Below are 14,041 nucleotides of genomic sequence, written 5' to 3'. Positions count from 1 at the left end.
ACTAATAGGGTTGGTATAAAAAACAGCATGTGAGTAAACCATGAATTTTATCAAGATAGCAAATTCACCTGTACTATGTCTAACTCACAATACTTAAACATTATTATATTGTTCTTAAATACAGAGTGTCTTTGTGGAGAATTGTGTGTGTGCATGCTAGTGCTCAGGATATGAGTGTATATGCTCTATGTGTATCTTTCCTACAAATGTGGAGTATTTAATTCTCTTACTTTTAATCCTTACATTAGTTGGAATTAATTGATGTTATCACTCAATTAACTTAAAGATTTTGCATCTAATCTGACTGAGCTCTGACTACTTCATTTCACCAACTGCTTAATAAACTACGCTATTCATGTGACATTTCAACATGAATTACTTAACTGTATGCGGGACTAAACTCCTGAAGGAGCACAGATTACCTAAATTAAAAATAAAAAATCTCAAAGTATTACTTACCAAGAGGTCTTTGTTTTTGAAACTCTTCACAGGTAGTTAACTGATAGAAATATGAAGAAATAGATGCTTCTCCATCTGTTTATCAATAAAGATAATGCAGACATTTATATTCAAAGGGTAGGTTCCTTGCTTACCAGGCCTTTAAATGCCTTTTGTTCACTGTGCAGATCTTTTTAATTTCCTACCCGAGTTAGCTGCTAACATCAGGATGAAGAGAATAAGGAATAAAGTTGCTATTAGGATGTTAAGGCTCTGAAATGCAAATGTGAAATAGAAGCTAGAACAACCCATTAACTTCCATTCTGACAGAAAAAAAGGTCTATGGAATGAACATCCAGAGATACTTATTTAAAAAAAAAACCATCAACAAACAACAACAAAAAAACCCCACATAATATTCTGATTGCTGTTAAATTACAGCAAATTCTAGTAATTCGACCTGAATTGGTGGCATTACACTAACCGGAATAGAGAGCAGAATCTCATCACCTGCTTGCCTAATACAATATTCCTACTCAAGCCTAGAAGTACAAAATATTATAATGTAAATTAAATAGGGAAGACAAGTGAGAGCAAACTCACAGAGAATGAGCCCTCACATAATTATAATGTCTAAGAATTAAGTCTGATGCCAGTGGTATTCAAGAGCATACAGTTATTGCCACAGCATGAAAGTCTCTGTTTTAACTACTTTCAGCGCTCTCTCTTTACAATTGCACAAAAATGAACAATTAATGTATAAGCAGAACATTATTGCAGAGAGGCTGTTACATTTCAAGACCTGGCTGAAGATCAAACGTGCTTCTATGGGTGAATACTCTCAGCATTCACCCTTTCACATCTCTTCAGCAGAAAGGAGGACAGCATCATGAGATGCTGCAAAGTCTTGTTGCAATCCTGACACCTCTCTGTTGCTGGATGGGTGCTGGTGAAGGCCGTGCTCAGAGCGTGGGGAAGCAGCAAGGGCCAACCGCTCTCTGTGGGCAGGAAGCCCAGCATGGCAAGGCTGGCAGGACAGTCGGGGCCCTGTCCCCCAGCCTCTAAGGTCCGTGAGGCAGGGCAGCCCAGGGATGGGAGTCAGGGGCAGCCCAGAACCCAGACCAGACAAGTCCGCCGTGATGAAGCAGGTCTGAGATGAAACCAGAAATGAGACTCGGGGTCGGGTCCAGTGATGGTAACCTGGGTCAGGCGCAGCCCAGTGATCACCAGGTGATCATGGTGATAAGGCAAGTCAAAAGTCAAGCCACCAAGTCATCCCATGTGTGGGGACCAGGATCAGGCCCGATGACAGTAACCAGCATCAGACATAGCCTGGGCATCACCAGACTAGTCTGTAGAGATGAGGCAGGTCCACCATCAGGCCAGGAAGCCAGGGGCCTGGCTGTGGCTGAGCTGGAGACCAGCAGCACTCCTACAGCCCAGCTCCAGCAAGGACATGGTGCCAGCCAGATCTCAGAACCCCCAAGCAGAGGGCAGGGGACCCAGGTGGGTCTGGTCAGAGCTGTCAGTGCCCTCAGGGCCCTGGCAGCACACACACATCTCCCCCAGACATGGTGTGTCCTCACGCTTTAGAGATCTGTGTTCAGAAGGCGTTTTCTGTGGAGGGATTTAGTGAGTGTGGGTTGTCAGTGGGCTAGCCTGGGACAGGGTCATGGCAGAGGGGACTTGCCGAAATGCTAGAGGCCACCCCCCAGAGGCTGCCAGGTGGGCTCTGGGAGGAGGGTTCACTTGGGAGCTGGGGCTGGGAAGGGGGCCAGGATGGTAGGGACACCAAAGCCCAGGGTCAGGCTGATGACTTGGGAGGAATTAAGACTCCACACAGCCATGGGCCAGACCCCACTGTGTTCAACTGAGGGCTTAGGAAGGTCTGAGCTAGCTGTCAGGGTGCATCAAGGGTCACGGGGAGACGACAACATGATATGGTGGGTGGGGTAGGGACCCTGCCACCCAGGGCCCCATCCCACAGCCCGAGGCAAGGTATTCTGAGCAGCCCTAGCCGAGAATCCAGGTCATCAAACCGGATTTCAGACTTGCCTCTTCACCACAAGCAAGCCAGAAACACAAGACACAGTCAGGTCCAGTGACGGTAACGTGAGTCAGACACAGCCCAGCAATCACCAGGCAAGTCCATGGAGATGAGTCAGGTCCTAGGCCAGAGAAGGAAGTCAGTCCATGAGTTGAGGTCAAGATCAAGAGGGTCCATGGCCAAGCTCAGCCGGAACACAGCCGGAGCCACCCACTCCTACAACATAGTTCAGGCACGGACTGAAGGCCCGGGGCTGAATTGAAATGGGGCTCTTCGGCCCTTGGGCAGCAGGATATGGGGACACCCCAGCTAAGGGTGGTCAGGGCTTTAAAACCTATTAATGCATTCAGAGCACTGACACAGATTACATGTCAACCTAATCGTATGGCCAGAGCCCTTCATATGTTACAATGAAATCTTACATACTCCATCACTTTCTATATTTATATTTGGCCTTCTGGTATCGTTAACATTTCACTGTGCTAGGGCAGGAAAACTACAGAAGTTTAGCTGTTACTAAGGGTCACTAGTTCTCTCATTTTTACATGTATGGACCTCAGGGTCCTGACACATAGGAAGTGACATACCCAAGACCAAATTTGCCCAATTTTCTTGAAAATAGAAAACAGCACACCACCATCATGAGTGCTGAACCTTCAAACAAATATCAAATCTCTCCTCCCAGTCATGAAAACTCTTAAGTATTTCAAAGAAAAAGCCCCCAAAAACATCTGCAAGGTATTCTCAATCTCTTTTCCATAAAAATCTGCATTATGCTGGTAGAAGTTATCCATAACTGCTCAGTGGGTAGAAGATGCCCAGCCGGTAGATAACATGTCAGATCAAAAGTTTAAAAGGTGGCAAAGTTATAAGCAACTGAAATAAGATCTTAGGGTCAGACACTCTTAAAAACTAGCAAAAGCTAAACCAGATGGCAAATAATAATTTTGCAGTGCGTAAATACATGTTTAGTTTTATATGAAGTATGTATCTCTACCCAGATTATGAAAACTTCCAATTATTAAGTTTTCGGTACGCAAAATATTAAACATGTACTCCCAACAATCACTTGAATGCAGTTTACAGTATGACTTTTTCATGTTTTACTTGGCAGATTTGCATTTGAATTAATATGGGAGAAGACCTGTGAAAGCATTTGCATGGAAAATTGACAAATAGGAAAATAAAGGTTGACAAAAATAGTGAAGGGGAAAAAAGGTGTTGGAGACTGTAATACTGGAAAAGACAGTGTGACAGAATACTGATGATCAGTCCAAGAAGTCTGAAATCAAGCTGGGGGAAAAGGAAGGCATCAGATAGATTGAAAATGGGTAGAAGTGAGTGCAATACGAATATGTGTAAGAAAGGCAGTTTTAGCTTTGTGTGGATTTAAGGGGATTGAAGTGCATATCTAGAAAGCCAGAAGAGGGCAAAAAGAGAAAGGAGGGATAACAACATAGTTTAAATGTAAATAGGAAAGAGATTTTTCTTAAATTATATTTTATCTGTAACAATAAGAAGCAGGACAGAGGATATGAATCATTTAGGCAAAGTTTATACTGAGATATATAGAGAGATCTGTAATATTCAGCATTATATTTCTTGATAGCAGTAAAGTTGCAGCTGTAGTACTGTGCTTGCACCGCTCTACAAGAAACCTATAGAGAACCCAAAATAGAGCAGGGAAGATAACAAGAACATCTGTAAAATATGACCTGTGAGAAACTATTGCAACAACTGGGGCAGTTTAGTCTAAGAAAGTCAAGAGATGTGACAACAATACCAACCTACCTGCCGAATGTCACCTCTCTACTCCAAATCCTCAAACTATTGTTTCAAAATCTTAACCATACGAGTCATACAAAAAGCAAAAGAGAGTACATCTCATCTCTATGTCCAGTAGAAGAAGCAAGCAGGGGCAATAGATTGCAGCAATGGAGGTTCAGGATAGACATTAAGAAAAACTTTCTAATAAGAACCAGCAGTGGTAAGAGTGGGTTGACTAGATTGTAGGGGTTCTGGGAAGGGAATGACCAACTAGCTAACCAAAGTGCTTCCCAACCTCTGTGCATCCAGCAGGGGAGTCCCACTACTGGAAACCCCTCATCCTCACCTGACAACTCAATAATCAAAAGCTTGATTGTTAAAATTAACAAGGACAACAGAACAATCTAATTACAGGAGAGAGAAATCTAACATTTCTTACCATCTCTCTGACTGGAAAAATAAAATGAAGACAGATACCCTCTTGGTCAAAAACCAAACATAATTTCTCACCATATGCTTCAGAAGTGCTTCTAAAAGTAGTTCATGAAAGAGCAAGAACACTGTTGCGGTTTGAGCCTGGTCTGCAGCCAACCAACACACAGCCACTCTCTCTCCCTTCTCTTCTGGCAATGAGAAGGGACAGAGATCCAGGCTTGGGGTTTGAGATAGGACTGGGATGGGGAAAAATCACCCTTTATGGTCACAAGCAAAAGGCAGACTTGTCAGGGGAAGAAAAAAAAAGAACATACATTTATTACAAACACTAACAACACATAACAGAGTAGGACAGTGAGAAGCATTGCCACATCTTGAGAACATCTTCCCCCAACCCCTCCCTTCTTCCCGGGCCCAGCTCTGCTCCCGATATCTCTACCTCCTCCCCCAGTGGCGCAGGGGCAGGGAATGGGGGGGTGCAGTCAGTGCTGCTGCTTCTTCCATCTTCGGTGGGGGGAGCTTCTGGAACTTGTTTCCCCGGTCCATCGTGGTCCCCCTCTCACAGGAGACAGTCCCCCACAAACTTTCTCCGACATGAGTCCCTCCCACGGGCCACAGTGTTTCCTTACACTGCTCCAGCGTGGGTCACCAACTTTCTCCAGCTGGAGTCCCTCCCACGGCTGCAGCCCTTCCCGAGCTGCTCCAGCGTGGGACACCCCCGCATGCTGCAATCCTCCCAGCACTGAATTACAGCAGCAAGGCTACCTTTTCCCACAAGACCCCAGCCTTCTTCGGGCACAGCACCTTGATCATCCAGGAGAAAAACACAGGCTATAAATCAGTGTCTGCTCCACTGTAGATCTTCATGGGTGGCGGGGGGGGCCACCCTGCCGTCTCACCACAGGATACAGGGGGGTCTCTGCTCCGGCACACCTCCCCTCACCTCCTTTCTTCCTCCGTTCCTCCACTGACCTTGGTGTTCATGCAGCTGCAGCAACTCCTCCTCACAAGTCCCACTGCCCGTCACCACGTCCCTTCTTAAATACGTTATCGCAGAGGCGCAGCCGATTGGCTCAGTTTTCGAGCAGAGGTGGAGTTGACTTGGAGCTGGGGGAGCTTCAAGGGGGGTAAAGGCAAGCTATAGCTGCCCCTATAGCCCCCTCCTCTGCTACCAAAAAACCCCACCACTCATTCAAACCCAAGACAAACACAAAGAACCTACCCCAAAGTGGGTAGCCCCACTTATTTAAAACAGTGCTATAAAGCACAGATGAATGGCATCATCAAAAGCCACTGTTTTCAAGAATTTATGGATTTCAGATGATTTATATTTAAACTGTACTGGAATTAACATGACGTTTTAAATTAAACTAATTGATCATCTCAGCAATAAGGTATCTTTTTCTGCCATTTTTTTGACTACTAATTCTAGCATGTCTAGAATTAGTATGACATAGATAGGTAGATAGATAGATGATAGATAGATAGAGAGATAGAGAGATAGATAGAGAGAGAGATAGATAGATAGATAGATAGATAGATAGATAGATAGATAGATAGATAGATAGATAGATAGATAGATAGATAGATAGATAGGTAGATAGATAGATGGATAGATGCGTACCTACATACATACATAGAAACATACTATTTTAAATAATCTGCTCCGGACATAAACCATTCCTCCAGCTCATAAAGTCTTGCAGTTGGCAGTCATTAAAACCTTCAGGCTCCAAAATATATACATTGCAGCAAGATTCAACTCATCTTTTAAATATTCAATAATTTATTCGATGATGTTTTCTGTAGAAGTTTGGCTTTGAAGTCAAACACTACTTAACCATACCAGTCTGTGATTTTCCAGTTTCCTGCTGACTTTTTAAGAGAATTTAACAAAAATTACATGAGGATCTATTTATCTTCATTATGTTTTTGTTATAAGTCAGAGGACTCCTGCAGCCTCTCTCATGAGAAGACCATTTTAACTGCAACTTCTACTGTGCTAACTGGTGCTTGAGAGCCACTGAGGCACTTCAGACACTTATGATATTCTCCAAGGGCTGCAATGTATTCCAGCAACTGCTTTGACAAAGGGCATCAGAACAATGGAGTATCTTTGCTTTAATAAAGCAAATGTTGCAGTCCTTAGCCTGGAGAGTATGTTGAGCATTTACAGACCTCTCTGGAGTAGTGCAGACTTCTCTGGACAACTGTGAGCAACTAAGCCAAAACACCTTGTTAGCAAGTGGCTTGGATGTAAATCATTATAATCTGCTGCAGATAGCAGGCTGTATCACTGCTTTACTGTTGGAAACAGCAGAAAGCACTCCTTGTTAAGTAGTTGGGAAATGTATATAATTTCCCTGCTCAAGCAGTTTGAGGTCTTTAATAGGTTCATTCACAATTTCCAAGTACAGGTTGCTCCTTCTAGGAATTCTGCCTTAAGATAAGGATGCGAGTAGTGTATACTAAACAGCATAGCTATGAACTTGCATGTAGTAGGTTTGATGAAGTAAGCTTCTTGCTTATCTTAATCTATCAAGTATAGAGAAAAGAACTCCTCTGAGGGAAGTGGACAGATTAATACATATTCAGATTTCAGCTATGTTGGCCTACCAGTGCTGGTCTGCTAGAATCAGTTTAACGTGCATAATATGGTAAAAGCATGACAGAAGTTTTATAGGTGCTGGTGTCTACAATGAATTGAAGTTTGTGTAGTTATAGCTGTGGGCACTGATCAACACTCCACTAACAGATTTTTAAAATATGAAAGAATAAATAGAAAAAAAAAAAAAAAAGCGGAGAGATATTTAAAAACTAGGGCTTGAAGATATAGAAGAATCTCCACACAATATTTGTATCTATAATGTTCAGCTGCCCATAAAGCTCAGAGAGGGATAATACTCTGAGTATGAGAAATGAAAGGATTTAAATGTAACACCTGAACATATTTATTTTTTTTTTACGTTTTTCATACTTTGCGAATTGTTCCAGTTTGGAAACTGAAATTCCATATAGACAAATCCCCACCACATATAAGATGGAACCCTCTTAACAGCCAAGGTTTTTCCCTCATTGCTGTCTATTCAATTCAGACCTTGGAATTAGTGTTAAAAGGATTGGTATCATAGTTTCCTGGCTTGTTTGCATGTAATGTTAATTTATGCACCCTGGGACAGGATTTTATGCATCAGATGTCTATTCAAGCCCAAGCAGCTGCTGCCAAGAGCTCAGTCATTAAAGGCAGTGGCTACGCATCCCTGTTACTTCTGAAGGAATGGCAGGAGGACGCCCAGGAGACCATACTCAGCCTGGTGCAGGATATTTGGTTACATAAAAGAAATTAGATACACGAACCTTCCCACCCATCACTCTTGCTCCACTGTACTTTTAAAAGCTGGCTGACTTGTTAGGATTTACAGATGACCATCTGCTAAGCTTCTCCAGTCAAACCTAATTTTTATTTGTTTATTTTAGAGAGTAAAGAAGACACACTCCAGCCTTCTGAAAGCCCATTTTGCCCCCACAGCTAGAAGACGACTCAATTTAGAATATCTTATTGAAGATATCCAATATGTTGACTAAGACCATCACAGCCAAGATGGCCTGTGACAAATTCCATTTGGATAGACATGTCAGACTCCACAACCTTCCCTCTGCCGTTATTTCAACTCACTATTAATGAGGTACACAACATTTCCCAATCACGCTGTTCAAACAGAAGGGAGAAACAAAAGAAAGTATTTCCCAGAGATGAAAGTTAAATAAGCAGCAAGAAAAGCATTCCACTTCAACTTTGAAATTCTGCCACGACTTAGATAGGTGACAACACTACTGTAAGAGAGATATCATTCTTTAATGCTACATGTATATGGAAAAACTTACCTCGAATCAAAATGCAGCGAGTCAACAGCAAACTCTCAGCAGCATGAAAGCAAAGATGAAATTCACCCCTTCATGCTCAAAATAAATAAAAGGCAAGGGAATTTACATTTCCAGTTTGTTGGCAATCATCCAGCTGCCAGAAGGTCCATCTCCCTTTCATCTCTCTTCCGACACACCTGCCTGGCCAGGGAGGGCTGGACACTGACCCCGGGTATGTCCGTACCTGGTGCTACTCCTTCAGCACAGCAGCACCCGTCTCTCAGGTGCTGGCATACGTGGTTGTGCTTGTAAAAGGGCTACCCACTACCTCTGGCTGCTCCAGTCCTAACACTGCCCAGCCATGCTGTCCAAATACTCTTCCAACAGCATAACACTCCTGCAAACATTTTTCCTAAGAAAATGAGCTACAGATTTTGGGCAGAGTGCTGCACTGGTCGTGGTTTAATCATTTCCCTCAAGCATGCATTCCATAACATGTGAGGAGTCCTCACAGAGTAACTGATAAAGGAACTTAGTCATGAGAAAAATACTCAGCTGTGAGATTCAGTTAGTTTGGCTACCTGTTCTCCTTGCTCAGTCACCTCTTTTGGCATGTATTTTCCTTTTTTCTTGACTGCTGTCTCATTCTTTCTTTTCACACTCTCTTTTCTTTCTACTTTCTTTCTCATCTCCTCTTCTTCACTTACCTACCCCTTTCCCTTTCACATAGCTCATATATTTTGTTTGCATTGCACTTGGCCTCCTTTGAAGATGTGCAAAAGATAAGGTATTTGAAATTAAGGTCTCAACTCCTAGGGAGTGACCCTGAGGCACAGTCCTCTTGTAACTCCTCACAGCCCTGGATGGCCTTTAAACGTTTGTGTCCCTTGATCAAGTCTGTTTTTTAAAACCAGCGCTCACAGTGCCCACCGCAGCTGGGTCCTGCTGGAATCCACTTTAACGAATCCATCAGGGTTAACAACAGCCAGTGGAGTCTCTCCGTTCTAAAAGGCGTTGGCTTTATATTGCCTTGATCGTGTTCCCGTGCTCCTTGAGAGCGAGGAGGCCGGGTGTCTCAGCTCAGCAGCGTGGGAGCCACGGCTGCGCGTGGCCCTGACTCCTGGGCTGGCACCTGCCCGGTTCCCCGCCAAGGGCCTGGGAACGCTCCGCTGTCGCCGAGTTGGCCGTGACGGAATAGACGGGGCCGCTACCGTTGCGACCGCGTCCCTTTACCCGTCTCCTGGCGGAAGAGCGGCATTTTTACCTAAACCGTTGAGAGCAACTTTATTTCTTTAGCACCGCAGATTTGCAAAAGCACTGCCCAGAAACTAACTCGACCCAAGTGGAAGCGAACACCCATTTCCGAAAGCAACGCAGCCCGGCCCGGCCCCTCAGTTCTCCTGACGTCACTTAACCGAACGCCGTGCGCCGCGCGGCGGCAGCGCCGGGGCCGTTCCAGCCCTGCTCCCACGAGGCGCTCCTCAGCCCCTCCTTCCCCGCGGGAACGTGGAGGGGGGGAGGGGGCGGGGGCCTCCTTCCCCCCTGGGGGTGGGGGTGGGCGCGCGCCGGTGACACGCAGGGTGCGGCGCGGGCGGCCCCACGGCCGCGGGGTCCCGCCGCGGGGCGGGGCGGGGCGGACGTTACCGGTGGGCGCGGCGGGGCAGGAGCTGTCCGTTCAGCACCGCCGCCGCCCCACTCCTCGCTCCCCGAGGTCAGTTTCGAACGGGCCAAACCTGCCCCCCACCGGGGGGAGTTCCCGGGGCCGGCGGGCGCTGAGCTGCGGCTGCGCACGGCCGTAGGGGCGGACACGCCAGCGCGGCCCTTGGCGCGGCTCCGCCACCCAAATGCCCGCGCCGCTCCGGCACGCCGCGGTGCGTGACGCCGAGCCGCGCCTGCCCGCGCTCGGGGCGAGGAGGGGGGGGGGGTCCTCACCTCGTCCCCGGCGGCGTGGGGAGTACGCGGGACGGACACACACACACACACACACACACACACACGGGAAGGTCTCCGAGTGGGAGCCCCGCGTGGGGCCGCGGCGGGGCCCGGGACCGCCGGGGAGCCGGCGGGGGGAGAGGGGAGGGGGCGGCAGTGGCGCGGCGGGGCAGCAGCCAACCAGGAGGCCGCATGCAAATGAGCGCAGAGGGAGGGAAGGAGGGGAGGGGGGGGCGCGCCGCCCGGTTGCCATGGTGACGCGCGGCGGCCGTGCCCCCGGGCGGCTCCCGGGGAGACCCCCCGCGGGGCGGGCGCGCGCGTGACGGCGGAGCCCCGCGCCGGGCGGGCCCGGGCGGCGGCGGCGGCGGCGGCGGGCGAGGCTGCCGCCGGCCATGCCAGTGCTCGCGCCCGATGCTGAGTCAGAAGCAGGTATCCCGCAGTCCCCCTCAGAGGCGCGGCGCTCGGAGGCCATGGAGGAGCTGGAGCACACCTGCCCCCAGCCTCGCCTGGTGAGTCGGGCCCGGCCCCGGGCGGCGGCCCGGCCCTCGCCTGGGCCCTCCCGCCCCGGGCGCTGCGGGGCGGGGGGCCGGGGCGGGAGGGGGCTCCGAGGGAGGGAGGGAGGGAGGGAGGGAGGGAGAAGGCAGCGCCGTCTGACGGTAGATCCCTTTGTGTAGCGCCGCGCCCCCGCGGGGAAAGGCCAAGCAAGGGCTGCTGTGGGAGTGGGCTGCCGCGGGGGTCCCGCCCGGGCTGCGCTTTGTCGCGTGGGGAGTTCGGGGAGTACGGTGACAGCCAGGCAGGATTTCTGGGCCCTTCTTTAAAAGCAAAAATAGAAATAACGCATATACCACACACACACACACACACACACACACACACACGTCCCCAGCCCCCGGCGGATGAGGGTGCCTGTGGGAAATGGTGTGGCGAGGGCTGCCGCGCCGGTGGAAGGCTCGCGTGAAGTAGCCGGAGCACAAAGCCGCGATTTCGGCTCAGGTAACGGGAGGCATGTGACTCGGTAAAGCCCGGTTACAATTAAAAAAAAAAAAAAACCAAACAAACAAAAAAACAAAAAGCAAAAACCCCCAAACCAAACAGTTGCGCGTCTTTGATACTGAATTCGGAGGAGGCGGCGGCGGGGAGCGGTGGCAGGTGCCGGCCTCTCCCCACGCCGCCGCGGGGGACCTGAGCGGTGGCGCCGGCCCCACGGGCGCGTCCTGCCCCACGGGCGCGTCCTGCCCCACGGGCCGGCAGCCGAGGGCCTCCTCTGCGGGCACCGGCCCGGCCGAGCCCGGCCAGCGGCAGCGCACCCGGGAACGGTAAATCCCTCTTTCTTCGTCTTGGGAGCTCGGTGAGGAGTTGCCTGTTCGATTCGGGATGTGTCAGGCGGAGAGAGAGTCTGGGGAGAGCTGCGTCCTGGGGAGGAAGGAGAGCAGGGAGAGTGGTAGTTAAAATAAGCACCTTTGATGGTTTTCAGTTAAAGGTGAGGGAAGGCTCCTTCAGATCGTGCAGGCAACCCAACCCTACAAGGCAGTTGTACCTTAGGAGTTAAGAATCTGAGAACTGCCCTTTTTTTCACGTGCTAATTTAAAATATTTGGAATGTTTCCTTACTTCTTTTTTAAAACTTTTATTACTCCCATCAGGAATGGTCACTGCTTTCCCCAGCATGGTACGCGCCACTGGCAAGGTGGTAGAGAAATAATAACGATGCACACACAGCAATGCAGAGGCAGTGTCAAGGTATGAAAGTGCGTGATGGATGCAACAGTTTAGTGCTGGAAACTAGATTATTTAACGCCAGAATTCAGTCACAGTCCTAATTAAAACATATTTAAACATCAAACTTCAGTAATTAAATTCAACACAATACTTGAGACACTGTTCTGATATGACAAGAAATAGAAACAGTCTTTGGAGCTGACCTAAATTAATGTTTTCTACTTCCTAGTGTTATAATTAGAATCAACTTTAAAGAAGACTGTTAATTTGTTCATGGAAGGCTTTTGGAGCTGTTTTAGTAGGGAAAGTTAGCTCACGTTGTTAACTGCAGTGTGTTCTTACAGGCTGTCTAAGATTTCTCTGTCAAACACTCAGCTACAACAACCTGTTTGAATACATTACTCCATGTAGTCTGACATTTTAAAAGATTTTAAAGAAGGAAGTGACAATATGATGCCAGTATTTACAGCATCATGCATTCCAGTATAATTTCTATGGAAATTAAGGTGACAGCTAGAGTACACAAATAAAACAGGAATTCATTATGATGTTTTAGATCTTCCTGAGTACCAATAATGGACAATGGAGACATTTTGAATAAAGATTTATGGAAAGTGTGTGCTTATAAAGTGATATTTTGTCAGCCAGCAGATCTGTATTGTCTTCAGGCAAAAAAAATAACCTGCCCGGTGAAGTATAATGCAATACACCAAACTTGTTAGAGCATAGAGAGTGATGCAAGCATAGTCAAGTTATAACTTAAGTGAGAAGAGTTCGGAGCATGTGTCCTGAAGAGTTAAAGTGAATGGCCGCTTGACAGATGCTCTAATAACATGGATATCAAATTCCTATCAGGTCTTTTTTAAGATCTTCAGTACTTTCTCTGATCCCACTCCTTTGAAGGCAGCATGTACAGTGGTGGGCCCGTAACCAAGTTACTTACTTCATTAATATAAATGAAAGAGGGTGTCTCAGCGTTTTAGTATTGGGTTTTTTATCCTGGACCTCAGGGTGGCTTTGGTACCTCAGAATAATGTAACTGGTGGGAAGTAAAGTCAGTGATACTTACAGATGACTTCTTAATGCTGTTCAGTGGTTATTATTACGCATCTCTCAAATTAATTATCCAGGCTTTCAAGTTCTTTATAGAGGCTCATTTTTAGGAAGCAATTTCTATTAAGAAAAAAAGAGAGCTTCAGAATCGGCTCAAATTTTAGAAGATGGAAGGAGGATTAGTTCTTTTCTGAAACAGTTGTCCTTTTCATTAAAACAGGAATTATTTATTTAACTATTTAAAACTATGAATATTTTTTAATGGATATCTGCCACTAGATCATCTGATTTTAGGCTATGGAATCTCCTAGCTTGGCAGGAAGTGTCACAGTAGGACTAAAGAAAAGCCCTGTATCCTTCAAAGAGCAGAAAAACAGGGGACACTGAAAGCAATTCTCAGGTAAGTTTCAATGTGTATTAAAACCTGATGTTTTCCAGTGCGTAGTACTGTTGTGATATAAATTGCCATTAATTTTTTCCCAAGACACTCTGGGTTTTCTTAACTGACTAGAGAATTAATGAGCATTTGTGCTTCAGTCAGTTCCCCAGGTTCGTCTCTCACTTAATCTTTGCCTGCTTTATATTCTCACCTTCTACATATCTAAATGCCAGGAAAATCTCTCTGAGTGAGACACACACCTTAGTCTTAATGCACAAAGGGAAAACAAACCAATTAGAGTCACAGGCTTTATCCGTAGCGGTGATTTTAGCAGTTTTATTGTCAAGAAAAAAACCCCTCAAATAGCATTTCTCCAATCCTGATTTGTATAGTTTTGCATTTATCCAT

The 14,041-nt window shown here is 46.9% G+C and overlaps 1 protein-coding gene and 1 long non-coding RNA gene across 9 annotated transcripts in view; both read left to right on the top strand.

Annotated features, from left to right (window-relative positions):
- Positions 1 to 14,041, top strand: part of PCYT1B (phosphate cytidylyltransferase 1B, choline) — a 60,971-nt gene that overhangs the window by 6,382 nt on the left and 40,548 nt on the right. For 2 of the 8 annotated variants that reach the window (XR_006164929.1, XM_042788588.1), the window contains exons 1-2: positions 10,812 to 10,992; positions 12,126 to 12,222. The exons of 4 other annotated variants lie outside the window; for them this stretch is intronic. Coding sequence is in view for 3 of the 4 variants with exons in the window: in XM_042788588.1 (XP_042644522.1) it covers positions 10,895 to 10,992; positions 12,126 to 12,222 (195 nt within the window). In the remaining variant the exon portion in view is untranslated. Of the gene's footprint in view, positions 1 to 10,776; positions 10,993 to 12,125; positions 12,223 to 14,041 lie in introns of those variants that run through there. 2 more of the 8 variants (XM_042788589.1, XM_042788591.1) reach the window with 2 other exon arrangements.
- Positions 6,018 to 7,485, top strand: LOC116965683. The gene is made up of 2 exons (XR_004409558.2): positions 6,018 to 6,148; positions 6,272 to 7,485. It is a non-coding gene; the product is annotated as an uncharacterized LOC116965683 (long non-coding RNA).

The sequence above is a fragment of the Tyto alba genome, unplaced genomic scaffold (genome assembly GCF_018691265.1).
Source record: "Tyto alba isolate M040663 unplaced genomic scaffold, T.alba_DEE_v4.0 Super-Scaffold_14, whole genome shotgun sequence".
NCBI lineage: Eukaryota > Metazoa > Chordata > Aves > Strigiformes > Tytonidae > Tyto > Tyto alba.
Note: the sequence above shows the minus strand (reverse complement) of the source record. Positions and strands in the feature narration are given on the sequence as shown.